We start from the raw sequence: 21,653 nt of genomic DNA, 5'->3' as shown, positions 1-21,653 counted from the left end.
TCTAAAACAGGACGCCTTCCTTGGGGTTGTACCTTTGGGCAGGGGTCTGCATATTAAGGTACTTTATGAGTCATATATACTCTCTTTAAAAACACAAAACATAATAAAAGACTGAGGAAGAAGTGTTTTTAACCCTTCACTTCACTATTCATTATGAAAGGCTGACGCTAGCAGTTTTCGCCGGCATAAAGGGCTGAGCTGGCCCTGCATGATGTATAATTCAGCGCTAGGTTGTTTTATACGCAGTCATTCACATCATTAGATTTAAAGGTTACAGCCGGACAGGCATTAAATCCAACGCCTGATCTCTAATCCCAAACAAGGCTTCACGGTGAATGAAAATACGATTACACCGTGATTGAAATCTTGTAAATGTATGGCAGAAGAGCTTTAACCCTTTCACTGACTCGCACATCCCTTTTTCCTCCCCGGTGCATTTAAATTGCATTTACTGGTTAGTATTTGATGGCGTTCCCAGGTATGTTGTTATGTGTTGACCCCATGCTCATGTGCAGAAAGTGTTCCCATTGATTTGAATAGGAGGGCTTTCCTGCCACTCAAGCAGCCAAGGGCAGATGCAGAGCTGCAGCTTCTATCTCAGATAAGTGCTTTTAATTTCTTTTTTTTTCTTTTTTTATTATTATTATTATTTTTTTTATTTTTTTTGAAGGATGCATACACAGATTGTTTTCTTTAATAGGAATGTCGGGGATAGTAATCTGTCCCTTTATAAACCAAATATTCCCTAAACATTGATTGACAACTAAAAAAGCACAAATTATAAACAGCTTTAATGATTTCATTTAGTTATGTGAAATGTTGTGTAGGGGTCGTTGCTGCTGAGAACTATTCAGAGGTAGAAGAATCGAGGAAGAATGCTCCAAATTTCTACTTGTTTCACCATTACAAAGCAGTTTTCACAGTGGATCGTGGGCCTGTTGTGCCCAGGGCTAAAATAAGGATTAAAAAGGTCTCTGGCACTTTAAGGCCAGCAGCCGAAAAACAACGGAAGCGTGAGGCGCGGTCAGGGACCAAACCCTCCGAGTGCCCAAAGGCCAGCCCGTTATGCCTTTAGTGGAGCCATATGTGATGTCACGAAAAGTTCCCAGGTGAGGCCAGAAATTTCCCAGGTGTGCGTATTTAGTCCAACCACTACCCTCACTATGGTGCGAGGGGATATGCAGCCCCCCTTGGACTTGCCACCCTAGCCTGGAATACATTGCTGTGAGGGGTGTGGTTAGCCATGTGAGGGGCGGTGCCAGCATCAGAGCGTTAAATGGGTTGGGAGTGGAAAGGGGAATTGGGCAGGCAGTGGGTGTGGTTTAAACACCACTCCCCCTACCCCAGAGAGAGATGAGTGACGCGGAGGCCAGGGGAGCAGGGCTTCACCTGGAGACTCCCGATCAAACCCCGGAGAGTTTCCAGTCATGGTAATCACAATTTGGAGGGAAAAGTCCAAGAGCTCCTTGCTTTTTTATGGACGTTGTAACTGCGGTGTTGGAAATGCAAGCCCTCTGAGGGTCTGAACCTTTCAATATCAGGACACCAGGGGGTGCGGTTTATCATTCACCCCCTCCGGGGTAATTATTTCTGTTCTCTGACTTGTTGCTCGGTGCCGCTTGCAGATCTTGAGGTCAGGGAGAGGGACAGTTTAATGTCCCAGGGAGCCCCACCAACAAAGAATGGGGACGCCTAGGTTCGGTGGCAGCTGTGGTTTTGGTAGTTCCCCCCAGAGCACCGGAGTTGATGTACCCCAGAGCACCAGCAGGCTCGTGACGTATACCCAAGCGTTCCTGAGAGGACTACCAAAACACGTCTCATACAAGCCACAGAACGGAAGGAAGACCAAAGCATAGCAGCGATTCTGATAAATCCATCCATGTGCAAATGAGAAAGCTTGTTAATGTAAAGGAGATATAATCTATTTATACGCACACTGTATAGGTCATGTCTATATTAAGCCATAGGGCCCTAAAAGTGCAGATCTCTAATACAGCCCCTTTCCAACACAGAGCATGAACGTATTCACTAAAGAGTTAACTCCTTAGCTTCATTATACTTTATAAAAGGCCAAGCCCAGAGTGCCTCTTATGCAGAAAGAGCTTGGCTGGCCCTGGAGGATGCATAGCTTCTTTCGTAGTCACCTCACATTTAATTATGCATTACACAGGGCACCTCAGGCCCCATTGTGCGGTATACCCTCACCCCCTCCTCCTAGAGACTGTAAACAGGACCTTCCGTGCCTTTTGTTTCTGTAAATCCAAATGGTTGGGAGACACCGCATTGTACAGCGCTACTGCATACGATGCCACTTGATAAATTACATTGTTGGGTAAGAGCAGTAGCAATTGGCTGTACTATTCCCTACCGTCTGCTTTGAAACGGCAAATAACGTTCAATACCCTTTCTTTTTTTGTAGACATATTGCTCATACTAAATGGACATTACATACAAAACTGGCATCAAAAAGGCTCATTAGGTGGGTTTATCCATTGGTTAAGGTGGGGGTTGCCGTAGAAGGATCCAGCCTGTATCTACAGGTCTCTTTTTTGTGCTTGCGGACAATTAGGTTTAGTAGAAAACACTATAAACCGAAAACTGATAAAAAAGAAACAAACAAGTTACGCAGCATTCTGATGACATGTAGTTATACAAGACAATCAAATGATGATCGGCGTCTAAAAAGGAAAGTGAACTGATATAATATATATGTATAGACCGAATTACAAGTTACGGTTTCCTTTTACTGGAAAAAATATTTAATCCATGAAAAATTTGACAAACCCCCCCACAAAACACCCCAAACTACATTGAATTGGATAAAAACGTTTATTTGATCTGTAATGCAAAGTTAAAAAAACAAACATGCCCGATCCAACATGATCTCATCGGGAAAAAAAGCACTTGAACGGCCCTTCCCATGGTTACACGGACACTTCAATCGCCAATTCTGCCCATAGTTTACAAGACAATGAAGTGTAGTTTACGTTTCTTTAAATTTTTTGTTTTAAATGTTAGCCGTGCCACACAACTCCCCGATTTGGAGCAGTCTGGCGGTGGTGCGGCATCTTCTACAGCTTATCTGTTCCCCCCACAATAGATCGTAGAAGCTGACGGGGGGGGGGGGCACACAAACAAATTACTTTTTAAAAAGGAGCATGTCCAGCAATCTCTATTGTTTTGGTGACCCAAGGCCTTCTCAGACCATCTGCTCCCCAGGTGCCACCACCAACCCCAGAAGTTTGTTGAAATTCACATTAAAGAGGATTTTTGCCAGTAATGTCGGTCCACAACATTATCCCCCTTTATAAGAGCATCTTTTCTTATTGCAGACGTTGAACACTTCAAATGACCTTCGCCGAAGCCCCCTCACCACATAGTTCTCTGCATGTACCCGCTGCCTTCTGCCGCTTTGTGCAAGGCGTAGTTTGTCCCGTGGTTGTTGTCCCAGAACTCTTGACCCTGGCACCAGAAGCAAAGGCAGAACTCTGCCTGCTCGGTGCCCAGAGGCAATGGCAGCCTGAAGGAGAAGGAGTCAGTTGTTGCCCCGCCGTGCGGGTCATGCAGGTAAGAGCAGGGCAGGTCAAAGTGACTGTTCCATTTGTCATAGCTGACCCTCAAAGTCACGCGTTTCTCGTATCCGAGGTTGCGCACCCGCACCGTACCCACCACCGCCGCTCCTTGCACCGCGCATTGCTCCAGGCACACCTGCTGCTGCGCGAGTCTAGAACGGAAGTCGGCATAGTCCTGGCTCGGTGGCCGGAAATCCAAGGTATAAGCCGTGCTGGAGAGGGTGCGAAGGGCTCGGAGGGAGGCCAACGCGAGCCCCAAATGGTCTTCCTCAAGAAGCGATGGCGAGAAGTGGCAAATGGAGGTCAACGCCAAGCCAAGGGCATCAGCGAAAACCACCCCTTTCTTCCGAGGATCCGGGGGGCGAGGAGTTTGAGTGAGGCAGGGTCTGAGAACGCCAGAAGGTGAACGGCGTAACTGGTGGGACCCTAGAGGGCTTAGACACAGGATGGAGAAGTCACCGGCAGGCATTTTCCTCCAATATAGAAGTCAACCTAATGCAACAAAAAATGAAAGATTAACTTTATGCATATAATATATTATAAACAGATGAAATAAAGACAGACTTAGCATTCTGTAAGTTTATTCAACCGCTAGGCAAAGCAAAGCCTGTGTTGTGCTAAACCACAATGACATTTATTGATGAAACCCTGAAACCATTATTTTCAATAAACCTTTATAATCTTTTTACAGTATAGATTTCCATCAGTCCATAAAAATCACAAGCCTGGAATCATCTAGTCTGCGATGTTCCCACAACCGGATGATAGGAATTAAAGACATGACAAACGCACCAGAAAATGGAACAGAATTTTCGCAAAAAACGAGTAAGTTTATGCTGAGGGACAGTAAAGGGGTCCGGTCTAAAAAACTGTAGGATGAGTGCAGGGAAACCGGAGCTTGGGGTATTTGCACAGATGGGGGGGGTGGGCAGATGGATTAGATTATGGGGGTGCATTTACCTCAGGTCATAGAAACAGCCCTGTAAGTCTCAATGCAGTTATACTGATCAGTGACACTAGACAGGCCCTGAATGATAGGCAGCGCTAACAGCATCACTTAACATTCCACAGAGATGCCTACCGGGTGCTAGAGGGGCACAAACCGAAGGAAGGCTATGCTTCAGCGCCTGCCTGATCTGATCACGGAAATACATCATTTTATAGATGGAATGAATAGCGACTTAAAACGCCTTACCTGCTAAATGGAACGGATCTATAGACAGCTCTTCGGGGGTAAATCCAATGTGAATAACCGCTTCCAGGCGAGGGCAGGCAGGAGGGCTACACCGGGGAAGAGACAGGGTGTTACAACCGGGGTGAAAAATCCCTGTAGAAAACAAAACGACGCACAAAAGGCAGGCGTCGCAAACAGGGACATACACCCCTTCCTTCTCCCACCGGCGCCCTGCGCCTACTGGCAGCCTCTGAGAGCTAGAAGCCGAAAAAACTCATGGTGTCACATGATCCATTCTGTGTTCGGCCAATGAGAACCGACTCAACGGTCCGGCTCAGCCAATGGCTTGGAGGTGGGAGGGGAATATGGCCGGTACACGCGTACACAGCTGGGTGAGCGTGATCAACAGCTGTGTTTAGTACGTCATCGGCATGATCAACACGTGTACAGCGGCCCCGGGGAGCCGGGATCGCGCGGGATGGTCCGAGTGGATTTAATTACACGGAAAACGTGTTTTTAGCCCGCCGCTAATCCGCACTTCAATCAGGTTAAGCATTAGCACGGCTCACTCTCTGCATGCAGCTCTGCTTCTGTACTGCAGTCCTTCCCATGCCCTTCAAGTACTTCGCTTCTAGTTATTCCTCCCCACACCTCCACTAAGCGCAGGCATGCAGGAGGGTTTAGTATTTGCACCCACTGACTTAAAGAGACAGGGGCTCCCTGACACCTCATGTAAAGAAGAATGCTTATTAAAGAGTTCTGTGAATAATAATACTGAGGGAGAAGCTGCAGCCCTCCCCGGTATGACAACCTTTGCCATTCATTCAATGGCAGCCGCATGTTCGCGGTGGTCTCAGCAGACCCCCTGCCCTGGAGGTGAGTATATGCGAGCGGGGAGATGCGGTTTCTCTGGTTAACACGTTTTGTGAGTCACTGGATCGCCAGGGCAGGATATTAAACGGTTAATATTTCCTATACGTCCCCAGGTGTGAATATAAGTAAAACGCGGGCCCAGCGGTCACATCTCCAGTGCTTTCTACCACAGCTGAACCGGGGATGACTAGGTGGCCATGGCACGTTAAGGCCAGTAGCCCCCAAGCATCATAAAAAGCCATATATGCGGTGCCAGATCTGCCCCTGGAGCAGGCCCGGGTGAGTAAGGGGCGCTGTCAGCCCGCCGGTCCGATGCCGGAGGGCCAGTCCAGGCCAGTTCCACCCCCACCTTATCCCAGTACTACAGCTATCATTACTAAAGTGGAGGAACAGGTGTGTGCAGACAGTGACCAGAAACAGCTCATCGCACGAGTCCGGAGCTGCCGGCGGCGCATGTTTCTATGATCTAATCAGCGACAAGCATGAGGTCTGCTTTCCGGCATATGTTACGTAATAATAATAAATTCAATTTGCTTTAATAAAGGTGTAGACGGCCCGTTTTTTAGTGTTTTCACGTATAATACAATATATAGAGCAGCCCTTACATACACGTATAGTGTTTTAACACGATTTATAATTTTATACGGATCCGCAAAAAAAAAAAAGTCAGTGTTATATATCATTCATACCCCCCCACCCACATCCCCGTTTATTAATTAACTCTAGACTTTTTTCACCAGAAATTCTGAAATGTAGCATTTTTTTTTTAACTAACAAATATACAAATTAAACATCCGCTAACGGGACCTCAACTCGAATTGAGCTGAAATGCGCTGCTGCAGGCTTCGGTTTTTTTTTTCCAGCGGAAACCGGCGGGGAGGAATTACGATTCTAATTCCTCCTTTAAAAAATAAAAAAAGCCCAATTTTATAAAACATATATTTTTTTCATTATTATTTTCAAATTTTTTTCCATTTGACTTTGAAGCCGTTGGTCTCGTCGTCTCTGGGAGCGATAAGTCTGTTAGTACATGACCCCTGATCCGAGAGTCTTCCCAATAGTTCCCCAGGAAAGATATTAAAAATATATACGATACCATCTTATATTAACCCTTTAATAGCCCATTGTGACGATCACAGCAGTGTAGAATAGGAAGGAGAATCTGCCCCTTCATCCCGAGACCCAGAGATTGGAGCCATAACACCTGAGACTCCGGGTCAAACCCTGAGCGTTCCCAATTAACTATTTCACTCCCACCCGCAATGTCACCCCAACAGTCAAGTCATGATGATCACCCCCCCCATGGCTAAAAAATATATATATAAATATTGGGGCAAATTGTTGCCCAGCGTGGAGTTTTTTTCACTAATTACTTTTTGGGGGCTGGCTGGTTTTACTGGAATAAAGGATAAAAATGATTTAAATGCTTTGCGGGTGTAAGCGTGTGCGCGCATGTCCACATGGAAGTCGTACGCGGACAGTAGTGATCCTGACGCCATATTGGCTTTTATCCCCAGTGATGGCTAGTTACCGCACCCTTCCCCCGACACACAATGACTCTCGGTACCCCGTGTCCAGCTGTGTCAACACATCCGAGCCATTGTCACTCAAGGAAGAGAAAGCCCATGAATAAATACAGGGGCCGGGGAGCCAGTAAATGGGATTTGGGGATTCCGTATCACTCGGCGCGTTCTGGGGCTTTCAGGACGCTGGGGTTTAACTAGTAAATTCCTTTTCTATTCATGAGGAGAACAATTCGGGATTCCTCGCTGCTCCGTAGCCGTGAATTTGAATGTCCTGGGGAGACAATAAGAGCCCAAAGGAAGCCCCTGACAGATTGAGATGGGAAGACCTGGGCAGGGATGTCACCGAATTGGCGAGAAGGAATTTAAAGGAAAAGGGCTTTATTCACTAAGTAAAGAGCCGTGGTTTCAATTTCCCTGACTTCACTATGCATTATAAAGGGCCATCTCTGGCATCGCTGCAAGAACAGTTCAGCTGGCCCCGTATAATGTATAGATCAATCAGTGAGATAGCATTCAGGAAATCTTACTGATTTAAGGATCCATTATACAGGGCCACTCAAGCTATTCTTGGCCCTGATCTCGCTTTGGTTGAGTGAGATGAAACTGCAACTCCCCTGCCAACTTTAATATATGAACCTTTCAGGAGTAAATGATTTTATTTGATTACAGCTTCTCCAATGAAGAGCAAAAAAATGTCCCTTCACAAGCAATAAAAAGAGGACAATGATTTCTTTATATTAAGCGTCCATGCGCATAATGCGACCTGCATGCGCGGAGACGTTCCCCTCCGCCGTTCGCATTCCTTCACCCTAAAGTGAAACCTAATCGCCAGGCTTTAGTGTTTATTGTCCACACAGCTTTACATGAAGTAAACAAACCCCCCAGGCCCAGGGAGTCATCGATCCATACGTCTCAAGAGTCCCTCTTTAGGAAGAATAGTCCCTCTTTGTTTAGCTGGAAGAGCCAGTCCTGGCAAAGCCTGTGTCAGCTCCGGCAAATAAAAGGAGAGAAGGTCCAGCATTGCCTCTGGCCAAACCTACTAGTACCTTTCTAACCTGACCACTGGAAAGGTCTGGGGGTGTATTTATATATATATATATATATATATATATATATATATATATATATATATATATATATATACACACACACACCAATATATAGACAGATTATATATATATATATATATATATAGACAGACAGACAGACAGACAGACATACACACACACACGCGAATATATATATACACATACTAATATATAGACAGATTATATATACATATATACATACATACATACAGACACACGTGCGCATATATCTATTTGTATATATACATACAGATATATAGACAGATTATATATATATATATATAATCTGTCGATATACCTGTATGTATGTATATATATATATATATATAATCTTTATGTGTATATATATATATATATATATATATATATATATATGCGAGCGTGTGTATATATATATATATATATATATATATATACACACACAATTTATATAATCTGTCTATATATCTGTATGTATATATACATATAGATATATGCGCACATGTGTCTGTATGTATGTATATATGTATATATATAATCTGTCTATATATTAGTATGTGTATATATATATTCGCGCGTGTGTGTCTGTCTATATATATATATATATATATACGTACACCCACCTATGGTATCCCAACCATAATGTCTGTATGGCTGCTGCTGCTGCTATACTTTTTTCTATTTCCTTTATTATACCTGAAAATGTAAAGCACTAAAGTACATTTGTTAGCGTTATATAAACATTAGACATTCATACACATATGTACATGTTTTTTGCTGCAGGCATGGTTTTTTCAAAGTAATTTTATATCAGTCTGTAAGGAAAAATCTGTCTTTTTCTGTTGACATGACTCAGATTTGTTATTGAAACAAAGGAATGGGTTTCAATGTATCAATATAATATAACTATATATATTTCATTCTAACAATATAATATAACAATATATATTTCATTCTAACAATATAATATAACAATATATATTTCATTCTAACAATATAATATAACAATATATATTTCATTCTAACAATATAATATAACAATATATATTTCATTCTAACAATATAATATAACAACATATAGTTCAATGTATCAATATAATATAACTATATATATTTCATTCTAACAATATAATATAACAATATATATTTCATTCTAACAATATAATATAACAATATATATTTCATTCTAGCAATATAATATAACAACATATAGTTCAATGTATCAATATAATATAACAATCTATATATTTCAATCTAACAATATATTATATCTATATATGAAAAAATGGTTTTTTTATTTTATTTACTACTAATGATTATAAATAAAAAAGTGATATACCTTGTGTCCTTGCCTGTATATATATATATATATATATATATATATATATATATATATATATATATATACACACACACACACATGTATATACGTATATATACGTAACTTTCCCCTGGCTCCAAAAATATATGCGTTTGCCCTCGAAATTCCACAAACATTTGTCAAAGCTTGTCTTAAAGTGACAGCGTCCCCAATAAAACTCAGCAGGCAGCCTGCGCTGACCACAAAATGTAACTATTTAGAAGCCGAGATTAACCGCTTAAACTCTGACTGCCCAGATTTGGCTACCTGCCCCACCAGAAACTAATAAGCCTCCAGCAGATAATTGCCCTGAGATTAGAACTTTTCTTCTTCTTTCTCCCTGTTACAGCTATCTCCAGTTGGCAATTTGCCTCAATTAAAGTAAGTAAGTTGTCATTATCGCTGTGCAAACCAACCCCCCCCTTGTAATGGCCACTAATGGCTGAATAAACACCCGCCGACGAGCCGGTTTCTTGGCAAATTGAGCCAAAGGTATAAAAGCCGCTCGGGAAAGCTCAATGATTGAAAGTTTACCCCAAGCTGCCTTCGGAATGATAAAGTTTGGTGTATAAACTCCGGCATATGTTAAAATAATACAGAAATATGAAGCAAACCGATGTGTGGCTGAGCGTAGTGGGAGTGATACTATAATATCATGCATTCGAGGAGTAATGGTGGGAATATATCAGCCGAGAAAGTGGGTACTTCTTGAAGGCCACATAATGTATCGGCATTCCCATCACACTCAGCCAGAACATCCATTGAACAGCGGTAGATACTGCTGACCTTCTGTCTGTGCCTACAGATGCATTTTCCCTCTTTAAGGTCAGTGCCTGTATTATAACTATTATTATTATTATTACTGTTATTATGTATTATTATTATTAATGTATATATATATTTATATATAGTGCCATCATATTCCGTAGTGCAGTGCAATAGGATTTTTTTCCACTCTGCATTTTATTTTATTTTTTTAAAATAATTTACATTTTTTAAAAAAAATATATATATTTTATTTAAAATAAAAATTGTTATTAAATTGACTGTAAGAAAGGAAATCCTTTACAATGAAAGAACATTCGAAAGCGAAACGGCGACTGTATGAACTGCGGGGCCCCCCCAACCCTTCAAAAACTCAAAAGTCAAATGAATTACCTTTTTTTTTTTTTAAAGAATAAATTAGTAATTTTATATCAAAAAAATAGTATTATTTGCTTGTATTTAGGTTTTAAAAGGTTATTAAAATGTCACTGTTTTGCCGGGGTACAATGGCGAGTCTGAGAGGCGCTGTCCTGTTGTCCGGACCCTCTGCCATAAACTGAGACCATCTGCTCTGCTGTGCTTTTGGGGTGGGGGATGGGGAGGAATTTCCATCAAAATGAGCTAGAAAGCAACGAGAAAAAAGTGTGTGTGTGTGTGTATATATATATATATATATATATATATATATATGTATATAATGCTCTATATATATATATATAATATATATGTATACACAAACGTGTGAGAGCCTTGCGCATGAACACGCTGGCCTTAGAATGCCAGTCACATGACTGTTCTTTTAAATAATAGAAACGACTAGCAATGTGGTTTCATCCAATGGCCCTCGGAACGCCGTGGATCTCACCCCTTTCCGCATGCATAGTGTTTGATGTGGGCACTGGGCATGCTCAATGGGTATTTGCCTAGATATATAAACCAGGCTGTCTAGACTGCTGGTCAAATTCGGGACTGTTGGCAGTTATGGGGGTTCTAGAAGAAGATTACATTTATTCACTAAGCTGTGACTTATAGGCAAACCTGGGAACTTTCTAAATGAGCTGACTGAGACTCTCTAAATATTAACCCTTTAATGGTCCGAGCCGTGTAGAATAAGAAGGAGTCCCTGGGACAAAAACCCAGAGATTCCGGGTCAGACCCTGAGGGTTCCCGGGTATGCTGACAGGTGAAATAAATCATTGAATCACCATGTATTACGAAGGGCCGAAAACTGCTCAGACTGTACGAAAAAGAGGCACAAAGAAGGTCATTTACCTACAATTAAAAAGTTGCTGCATGTCTGGTTCGCCTGCATTTTCTAGCCCACGGCTATGACACATGTTATGTAAGACTACATATATGTATGTATATATATATAAAGCACACAGCTATAACACGCGTTATGTAAGACTACATGTATGTATGTATATATATATATATATATAAAGCCCACGGCTATAACACGCGTTATGTACGACTACATATATATATATAATATATATATATAGCACACGGCTAATGTACATGAGAAACGAATCAATGGCAGCCGTCAGAGCTCAAGAGCACACGGGGTCGGTGGGGATATGTAATCAGTCAAATAGTCTACAGGTTAATCAGCTTAATTAACATAATTACAAAAATGCCTGCAATAATCAGAAAATATGAAGAAAAAATGGTGTAGATCATCCTGTATTATTTATTTTATTTTCCATGCCGGTGGGTGTTGAGCCAGACCACAACTTAACATCACATTTCGTATTTTCTCATATATATAAAACACCCACAACAGCTCCTTCTCATCAACCGAGATTCACGTTAATGCTTATGCCTCTACAATCTCAAGCCCCGGGGACATCGGTCAGAAAGTCCGCGTCGTGCGGTTACATTTTATGCCAGAAATGACTAAGACCTCCAGCGTGCTTAGGGTAATGAGAGTTGCTTGAGTCGGTCCCACTCCTGTTATTATTTTTCAGTATGACTTATGCATTATGCAGGGCCAGGTCATCGTTGTTGCGGGGGAGGCCCGTTGGGGGTTTGTCTGCAGGATGCATAGAGATTCTGATGAGTTGGAATGTTCACGTTCTGGTTTGATGAATTAACACCACCGTCTGCGGATCCCCTGAGACGGGGATACTATCTGTGCTACTAAGTTACATGTTACAGGCTTTCCCAGGAGCAGGGGCCCAATACAAACCTAAAGCCAGCACCCCCTGCCCCCCCCACTCCTCTTATTATCCGCCCCATCAGGGCGGGCCCCACCATGGAGCAGAGTGGGGCAATTGCCCCAAGCACTTTTTTTTTTTTTTAAAGCAGAGGAGAGAGAGGGGCGCCGAGTGGTTTTCGCTTACCAAGTTGTCAGTACCTGCTCAGCGCCCCTCTCTCTCTCGCCTGCGAGCCCTCTAGCTCGGTCTCGGTGCCGGCTTGTAATGCTGGGCGCCGGAAGATGACGTCATTTCCGGCGCTCAGCAGTAAAGCAGCGCGCACCGTGGCAGAGCAGGGAGACTCACCGCAGGACTGCTGAAAGGTAAGTGAAGTACAAAGAGGGGGTAGGGGGACATAATGACCCCTGGCATCGGCACGGGGGGAGGGGCGGCATTATGTCTTGGGCCGGCCCTGCGCCCCATATTCATACAGGCGAACTCGCCAGGTTTTGCTCAGAGACTCTGGGTGAAGGTTGTGGCACACTCTTCACCCCTCTGAAGTGTTTTCCTGCAGCTGGGGGCAAGCCCAGCACACAACACCTGCAGGATCTCCTACCCACATCGCGAAGCGGGGCTCCGGGTAGCCAGAAAGTTCCCAGGTGTGCCCCTCCCATTGCGGGTCATCAGGCCCCAATCCCTGGAAAATGGTCATCGGGCCTCAGGCAGGTGTAGTGGGCCACGAGGGCCGAGCCCTGGGCAGCAGGCCACAAGGGCCAATGAGGGAGATCAGAGAGCTGGGCCTCCTGCATGCCCGGGCCCCAAAACCCCTACTCCCATAGCAATTAACCATCCACCCACATCAATGGCACATAACTAGACCTCCAACCATTGGTTACACACAGTGCGCGCGCACACATACACGCAGACACACACAGTGCACACACAGCCCTATCTCCCCAGAGACTGACCCATCGCTATGCAAATACAGACACAATAGCGGAGAGAAGTTCATGGACTTTCAGCATCACCTCCCGTTATCTCCCCCAGCAGGAGAGTTTCGCTGTAATTCAGCCTTTTTTCAGATATTATCCGGCCAAGTAAAAGTAGTTAAAATAAAAAAAAACACGCAAACAAAAGACAGACTGTTCCCGATAAATCCCCTGAAAGTGAGCCGTTAAAGGTGCTGTTCCACTTAACCATTAATAGCAAATAATCAAAACTAAGCAGATCTGCCTTTTTTTTTCTTTTCAGGTTTATTTGCATTAAAGCCCAGACAACTCTAAGAAGCTTTTTCGGTTTCTATAGCAACAACCCATCGGCTGCTTTTGTTTCACAGGACAATTGAGTGAATAAAAAAAATTCTGTGAATAAAAAAACAAAAAAAAAAAGATTTGATTAAAGAAGTATTTTTGGAGAGGTTTCAGAAGACTATGTAACCTCCAGACGGTGACCCCGGTTTTGCCGCTGCGTTGCAGCTCTGCACGTGTCCGCTACGGATCGCTGAGCTCCATCCGTGTGGTAAGCGGGTGCCGACGCCGCGGAGCAGCGAGCCCCCTGGGTATCACGCCATCATTGTGCGCTCCCCCGCTAGATCACCAGGGAACGAGGAAGCAAGTCTTGGGGGCACAGAAAAGGAGGAGAAATATTGGGATAAAGCATAGAAATCAAACATTTTTTGTGGGTGTTTCTACATTTTAGAGTGTGGGGGGGGGGGCGACAAATATAGGATATGCCCCAGGTGCCAAATACTCTAGGGTCACCCCTGCTTGCTCCCAATCCCTAGAAGGGTCTCACTAAAAATAAGCTGCCCGACGCAGGAGAAGCGCGTTACTGACGGCGACCGATACAAGGATATAAAAAAAATATTAGTTTTATTAAAATAAAACCCTTACGGGGTGTTGGGATTTACAGCCCTCGTTAAATTAACGCCTAGAGATATTTCAGAACTTGTCTAATGGGTTTTCTCATATGACATGTAGATAAAGTACTGGAAAGTTCCAGCCGTGCACAGCATATACCTGCCTTCAGCATATTTCCATTTTTAAAGGTACATTAAAGAAGGCAGATATACTGTATATACCCCGAGGCAACGCGAGCTTACAGACAGCATCACTTCGGCCCCTGAAACCAGCTACGGCGATAATTACGGGGTCATTATTTTTTGTTTGCGATTCCACTTCAGACAGCGAGGACATCACCCTCCGGCAAATAAAAAATATGTACATAGAGCATGACTGAACTTTTTTTTTTAAAATCTATGATTACTAATAATTATGTTTTAGGTAATTTTTTTAAGATTTTAAAAGAGGGTCCTACTTCTGAACAAAATGCGCTGGTTCATCAAATATGGAAAAAAAGGAAATCAACAAACTTATGGTAAAAATGACAAAGTATTTTGGTCCTTAGGTTATAAGAAAAAAAACTGTTTAAAGGGGTTAAAGATACACTTAATTGATTCACCTGCATTCAAGAAGGGATATCAACCATAACATTTGGGGGTCATAATTATGATCACAGCAGGGGGAGGAAAGAATAGGAAGGAGTCAGCTACAGACTGAGAATCTGCGCCTTTACCCCGAGACTGGGGCAAGAGTTCCCAGGTACGCCTTAAAGGTATCCAAACTGCGTGAAGTCCTTTGAACTGTTAATTTCACACGTGAAACTTTAAAGAGATGTCCGCTCAGGAGGTGGGAACTGCCAAAAACAATTTATCACCATACGTGGAGAAAAGGGCCCTTAAAATGTAAATGTTTCTTTGGATCGGTGTATGCTGGTCTCGCCAACACGCCTTTGAATTCTACAAAATTAGCCTGTAGTTATAATCGCTTATTTCAAATGGAATCGTTCAATTGTCTGTCCTGGAGACAGCCCGTGAACACCACAGTTAATACTTTGGAGAAGTTTGAATGAATTGCATCCATCGTAGGCAGGAATACACATGGTTTGCAATATAAGATCTGGACTTCAAGAGGAAACACGATGGGGTTTATTCACATGAGAGGGAGCTTGAAGGAGAGCCGCGGTTTCAACAGGTTCTGCATCATGTTTATCGCTGACCAGGGGACAGAACTTTCAGTGGGCCTCCTCTATCTAACTACGGTAAATGTTCTACTACCTCATATACTTTATAAGCCTCCATTGGTGTGCTTTTATACATAACTATTAATAGGTCCCAACATGACAAGCAACTAGAAAGAGCACTTTAGTTCCAACTGAAATGGTTATGATGCGGGTAGCAGTGGGGGGTTGCAGATAATTTTTTAGCCAACGTGTACTTATTGATGGTCATTTAGAACAAGAACAAAGCCTTATTGCACAAACGTAAAGGTATATTCAGTACAGCACAAGCCTCCCTCCCACTAAGCCAGACTTCCACTTAATGTATATGTGTCAACCACAAAAGTGTGACGGACGCAACGCCCTGCAGGCTATTAACACTTAGTAGCAAAATTCAGCATTAGAAACACCGAGTGTCCAGCCTCTTCCAGAAATAATTCACGCTGAACATGAAGTTCTACGGAACTGCACTTCATCGTATAATAGCTCCGTAGACTCTTATTTTTTGTTAACGCACTTGGCAGCAAGTTCCCCAATCCTACGCGAGGCCCTGTCCTCTTCATGGCGTTTAACATTGCAGCAGGAAGTAGAATAAGAATTTCACTGATTTCCAGGTTCTGATAAGTCTTGGGTCTTCTGTTCTAGCCGTGTTAAAAACACATGGATTATATGACGAGGACCCCCGTCTTCAGTAGTGGTTAAAGTATAGTTGTTCCAAATGATTGTGGCTTCCCTGCTTCCAGTCTCGCTCAGCAATCTATGGTTGCTACTCTGCTGCCACCTGCTGGGAATGTGATGAACCGCGGCCATCCATCGCAGGAAGGGTTCAGATGAGCTTCACAGCTCCGGAAGCCACGAGTGGAGCGATCGTACGATAACGTATGAGGTGCTGAGACCCAACCTCCATCTCTACAGCATACTCACTAAAAGAGACAGAGAGTTGGCTGTTAAGGGGGTTGGTGGGGACACAGCAAACACAAACGATAGGAAAATTATAGAACTGTCGTTTTTACAAACGGCCATTCTTTTAAATGCTGGAAGTTGAGGTCTGGGGCAGAATGGTGCCACATTTAATCTCAATGATTTTCTGTCTTGAATTCTTCCTCCTCATCCTTACAAAGGCTGCCTGAACCAATCAACATCCCAAAAACAGGGGGAGGTAAAGATCAGAAAAAGTACCTTTGCTCGTCTGACTCTGGCTCCACCAGGATGTTCTCCTGATGTTCCTTCACTCGTAGGAATACAAACGAGTCTAAGTTTGGCTTAGGGACTGTAAAAAAAAAAAGAAAATGGCAATAAACTATTTTTTATTTATAAACTAACCCCCCCCCCCCCGTCTGCCCAATACTTTCCAGACCAGCTACTTACCACATTTGAGAAGATCGATGGTCTGTAGGTTCGGTGGCATATGTCTGAGAGCCACGCTCTTCAATACATTTTCTGTGTTTGCCATATATCTGCAGAGAAGGTAGAGGGTAGATGTCACACTGGGGTGGTAGGAATACGAGTTGCATCTATAGGTCGTTCCTAACTCAGTCACAATATTAGCATGTGAGGACCTCAGCACGCTGATCATTGTCGTTTTACTGGGCCAGTCTATTTTCTACTATGTATGACGGCCTATTGAAGGGGCATTTAAAGTCTTTGAACAAGCGGGATAGATTGAGATTATTATTTTCAGATAATATGGTGTTTCCAGGCAGCTGCATATTAGCCCAATCTACTAGACAAAGACCCCGACTCCTTATTGCCCAGTCTGTAGTGAACAGACTGGCTCATCACCCAGCCGGATACTAACAAAAGTCTATGGAGGAACAGATCCTTAATTAGCATCGCCATAAAGGATCAGCTCAGTGTGGTGTCTGAGCAGGAAACGTCACCCAAGATTTTGTGACCCACAACAATGGTGGCCGCTAGGTCTGCATACGCTTATTATTGGAACAAAGGGAGATAAAACCAGGTTATCATTACTAACCTACTTTACTGTATACAGCACTGGGTTAGAAAAGTAACCCCCCCCGGACAGTCTTGTGTCCCATGCTGCCTCACCAACAAAGAATGCATATTAAAGAACATTTGATGCTACCTGGTTTCTCACTTTCTGTCTCTACAAACAAATTTCCCACAAGGCAAATATCTGGGGCCCGAGAGAGAGGCAAATGCATAGGGGGTAGGATCCTGCAGAATATATTTCCATGCATTTGCAAAGGGCACAGCTACCATATGAATTAAAGTGTGTATGGATCGCCGTAGTGTCTCATTAAAGGGGAACTCCCACACCTTTAGCATGATTTCATCCAACTTTACCAACATTACCTATAGGTTTTCACTTGAGACTTTATTTGGTTTCTAATCACTGTGAAAGGTTCAGATATGTAAGGTTTAAAAGTAATGTACTCCCTACCATTGCCCGAGAGATCAGGCTGTTTAAAAATTGCTAGCTCCATATGGACTTCTCCGAAGTGCTTGGTGTGAGCGCCAGGACACCATCACTGTTTCAATGCCTGATTATAAGATCAGGCATTTTATTCTGGTAGGTGTAACTGCTAAAGCTCACTTAAAGGACTTAGGAGTTAGGAGAGGAGTAGAAACCCAGAAAGGTCTATGCAGACACTACAAGGATTTCTGATCACCTCCTCTGCGGGTAAATCAGACGATCAACGCAGGGTTATGGAGTGATCGTTACAAAGGAGATCAGAGGGAGAAACCACGTTTCACCTTAAAAAATAATGTCACCATGACATCACTAGAGTCCAAAAGACAACAGAAATGTCCATGTTGCACAAGCTAACAAAAAGCAGAATAATAAAGGGGGGGGGGGAATCTCTAAACAATACCCCAATACCCATACAACTAGAAGGAGCAAACCCATACCCAGAAGTATCTTCTATAACCTGCACATTGCGGTTTGTATTAAGTGGTAGGCAGAACCCTACTTACTCTTTGGCAAAAGCAAACTCTTCGGGTGATAGGCATGATGGCTCCCCCTCTCCTCGCGCCTTCTCTTTCTCCAAGACATGGGGGGAAAACTTCTCAATCTTTCGTAAACCAGGTCAAGGAATTAAATTACAAAAATCAAATTTAGTTAAAACGGTCCATGAATCAAAGGAATAAAGTTTAAGAAACCAGTCCAACTAAAGATACACTCCCAACATCTCTCGAACTACACACTTGCATTTATATTGCAGCTTTGTACATTCTTTTTAGCAAAATAAATAAAATTGAGTTTATCCTGGGGTTTGTAAATTCGTACACAGAGCTGTGCGCCTTTCAGAAATTTTACCTTTGATTTTACGGATTAACAAAAGTGTTACCTGGTCTAGTGAAATAGCCGTTACGCCAGGAACTACCCCAAAGAGCAACGTAAGGCTACGCAGCTCGGCCAACGCGCATGCACTGGAGCAAGAGGACAGCACATACCTTTAGCAAGCGATTTCTCAGGTAGCTACTGAGCATGTATCGGATCCTCTCTATCTCCATGTGGTGGAAGCTGATCTTCAGGTCACCAGATTTAGCCCTTTGCAGATTCTGCTCCTGTGAACGCGCCAAGAATGAAGATGTTGAAATGCCGCTTGCACCGAGCTTCTGCCGGATAACTAGCAGGCTAATGAAGAGTTCAGGGCCGTACGCCTTACCATGTGATTCAGCTGCTCCATCACACACTCCACAATCTCAGACTTACTCTCCAAGAGCTCCGGGGCAAACTTCTCATTAAGCCATGCCTGGGGGTCCAAAGGGAAAACAATTAATGGGATTAATGCAGTTAATAATCCCCATAAACACAGTACAGCAACATAAAACAACACAACACTGTGCCTTTTATTAGTGGCCATACCCAGAATACTCTTGATAATTTATAATAAAAAATGAAAAGGATGAATGATGTAATTTAGGATCCACATAGATCCACAAAGGATTATTACTGACCAGCATTGGCATAGTGTCTTAAACAAATAGGTCTGGCCACTCTATCTGAATAAAATGTTAGAGTTTACAATAATTAACTATGAAGATGGAAAATTAAATTTGAGAAAGGTAAATAACTGTAGGATCCATATGGATTCTAACTTGTCTACCGCCTGTAAATGTATACAAAAACTCATTCACTTGATGACTTTCCACAACACGCTCACATTCATGCTAACCCATGTGTACTCGCTGGAGATTCACGCAGCGCGCAACCAAACCACTCGTCTACACTTCACCCACTCCTAGCCGGCCCTGGGGCTTCTGGCACCCCAAGTGTGTGAGAGTCTTCCACGCTGCATGGACTCGCTTGCTAACATTGGAGTGAACATGGTAGTGACCCCCCCCCACCAACTCAACACCCAAAGCAATCATCTAGTCTGCCTATATTGCAGGGCCGGCTGTGGACGTAGACAAGTGTCCCCACCTACTTATTTCATAGTATGAGCGCCATCTCTTAAACGTATAAGAGTATTGGAATGTTTCAATGTAACTTAAATAACTGAATAATGAATTGATTAAAATATACATAAGCAAGCTCAATAAAAACATGGTTGGATGAGTTTGGGGTGGAAGAACTCAACCGGCCGCACAGAGCCCTGACCTCAACCCCATCCAACACCTTTGGGATGAACCGGAAAGGAGATTGAGAGAGAGAGACCATGTCATCCAACATCAGTGTCTGACCCCACAAATGCTCTACTGGATGAATGGGCAAAAAATCCCACAGAAACTCCACAAAATCTTGTGGGAAGCCTTCCCAGAAGAGGGGAAGCTGTTATAACTGCAAACGGGGACCAACTTCATATTAATGTCTATGTGTTTAGAATGTGATGTCATCAAAGTCCCTGTTGGTGTTACGGTCAGGTGTCCCAATACTTTTGTCCATATAGTGTATGATTAATGAAATAGAAGAATCTTGGACTCCTAGAGCGTCTCCTCCACTCACCTCCTCCAGCTTGTTAATAAGCTCTGCAGGCGTCAGGACCTCCTCGCTCCCGGCATCCGACTCCTGATCCGACAGACCCAACGCATCCTCCATCACGGACACAGCGCAACGTCACCCGACAGCTACCGAACTTTACTCCGTCATCTGAGGGACTGACAACAAACGCAGGAATATTAAACGGTATCAACATATAAATCAATGATATCTGTTATACATCATTATCAGATTATCACTATTCATTTTCCTCAAACAAATGGAATATCATTCATTAAATAGAAATTACATGTATTTTAATCATTTGGCCTGAAAGGGGGTTGTTTATTTTATTCAAAGTTTATGAATTATTCCAGACACGAATCCAAAAAGATCTGGACCTTGTCGGTGTGATATACGGATGAGAATGTATGGCGACGACCAGATTTTAGAGCCAAGTCAACATAGGTGACAAATTGATGTATAAGTTAAGAAACCCGGGGGAAAAACTTAGACGCCAACTTGATGTTTATGGGAGCCAGGTAAGGGTAAGACAGGGGTAACTTTGCACAGGCAGGGGGCAGCAGTGAATGGCTCCAGGGATATTCTCAGCCTTGGATCATTAGGGCTGTCAGTACCCTGGGGGCTCTCAGTTGGGGTGCAAAACCTTGGAATATTGTCCTAACATTTTAACCCATACAATAAATAATAAGTATACTGCCCTGACTAACACAGATGTGTAATTCAGTATTATATTGCAAAATACCACAAAAGCGCTCACCTATCCAGCTTTTCCTCTCTCCCGCCAAAAAGCTGCCGCTCCACTCGGCACCTCTTGCTGGAGATGTAATCAATAGAGCCAACACGCCACGCAGCACTAATACTAAAGCGCCAAGTTAAGAACATTGAGCTCTACGGGGGCGGTCATTTTCCTGGCGCCCAAAGCTTTATTGCGGCGTTGGAAACCAGAAACATGGCCGTACCGACGGAGACTGGTGTAATGCCGCATGTCTCGCTTGTATAGAACTCTTTGCAGTCAAAACACGCTTTACTGCCCTGCCCCGCCCCGCCCCGCCCCATGTGATGAATATTTATAAGCGAGAGGAGTCTATCATAAAAAAATAATCGTTTTATATCGTATTAATCGATTAATTTCCGGGCCGTCCTCGATAACTGAAATACCGGCGAAGGCGATAAAGTGGCACTTAACGTTTACGCCAAAGTTCACTGTAT

The 21,653-nt window shown here is 43.2% G+C and overlaps 2 protein-coding genes across 2 annotated transcripts; both read right to left on the bottom strand.

The window, feature by feature from the left end:
- Window positions 1-2,806: 2,806 nt before the first annotated feature.
- Window positions 2,807-4,985, bottom strand: LOC128490933 (protein phosphatase 1 regulatory subunit 3C-like). The gene is made up of 2 exons (XM_053463082.1): window positions 4,768-4,985; window positions 2,807-4,064 (listed from the first exon to the last, which is right to left on the bottom strand). Exon 2 carries the CDS (start codon window positions 4,039-4,041, stop codon window positions 3,370-3,372), a length of 672 nt encoding a protein of 223 aa, XP_053319057.1. The 5' UTR covers window positions 4,042-4,064; window positions 4,768-4,985; the 3' UTR covers window positions 2,807-3,369.
- Window positions 4,986-15,662: 10,677 nt separating this feature from the next.
- GINS4 (GINS complex subunit 4) lies at window positions 15,663-21,241 on the bottom strand. Its single transcript, XM_053463083.1, has 8 exons — window positions 21,202-21,241; window positions 20,448-20,599; window positions 19,168-19,254; window positions 18,953-19,066; window positions 18,473-18,570; window positions 16,901-16,989; window positions 16,712-16,802; window positions 15,663-16,455 (listed from the first exon to the last, which is right to left on the bottom strand). The coding sequence occupies exons 2-8, from the start codon at window positions 20,538-20,540 to the stop codon at window positions 16,359-16,361; spliced, it is 669 nt and encodes a 222-aa protein (XP_053319058.1). The 5' UTR covers window positions 20,541-20,599; window positions 21,202-21,241; the 3' UTR covers window positions 15,663-16,358.
- Between the last annotated feature and the right edge of the window lie 412 nt (window positions 21,242-21,653).

Source organism: Spea bombifrons, chromosome 4, assembly GCF_027358695.1.
Source record: "Spea bombifrons isolate aSpeBom1 chromosome 4, aSpeBom1.2.pri, whole genome shotgun sequence".
NCBI lineage: Eukaryota > Metazoa > Chordata > Amphibia > Anura > Pelobatidae > Spea > Spea bombifrons.
Note: the sequence above shows the minus strand (reverse complement) of the source record. Positions and strands in the feature narration are given on the sequence as shown.

Bases quoted from the DNA above. Each gene is read 5' to 3' on its own strand.
- GINS4 (XM_053463083.1), bottom strand. From the start codon at position 20,540: ATGGAGGATGCGTTGGGTCTGTCGGATCAGGAGTCGGATGCCGGGAGC. The intron at 19,067-19,167 runs GTAAGGCGTACG...GCGCGTTCACAG, and splicing joins TGGAGCAGCTGAATCACATG to GAGCAGAATCTGCAAAGGGC. The intron at 16,990-18,472 runs GTAAGTAGGGTT...CCTTCTCTGCAG, and splicing joins GAGTTTGCTTTTGCCAAAGA to ATATATGGCAAACACAGAAA.
- LOC128490933 (XM_053463082.1), bottom strand. From the start codon at position 4,041: ATGCCTGCCGGTGACTTCTCCATCCTGTGTCTAAGCCCTCTAGGGTCC.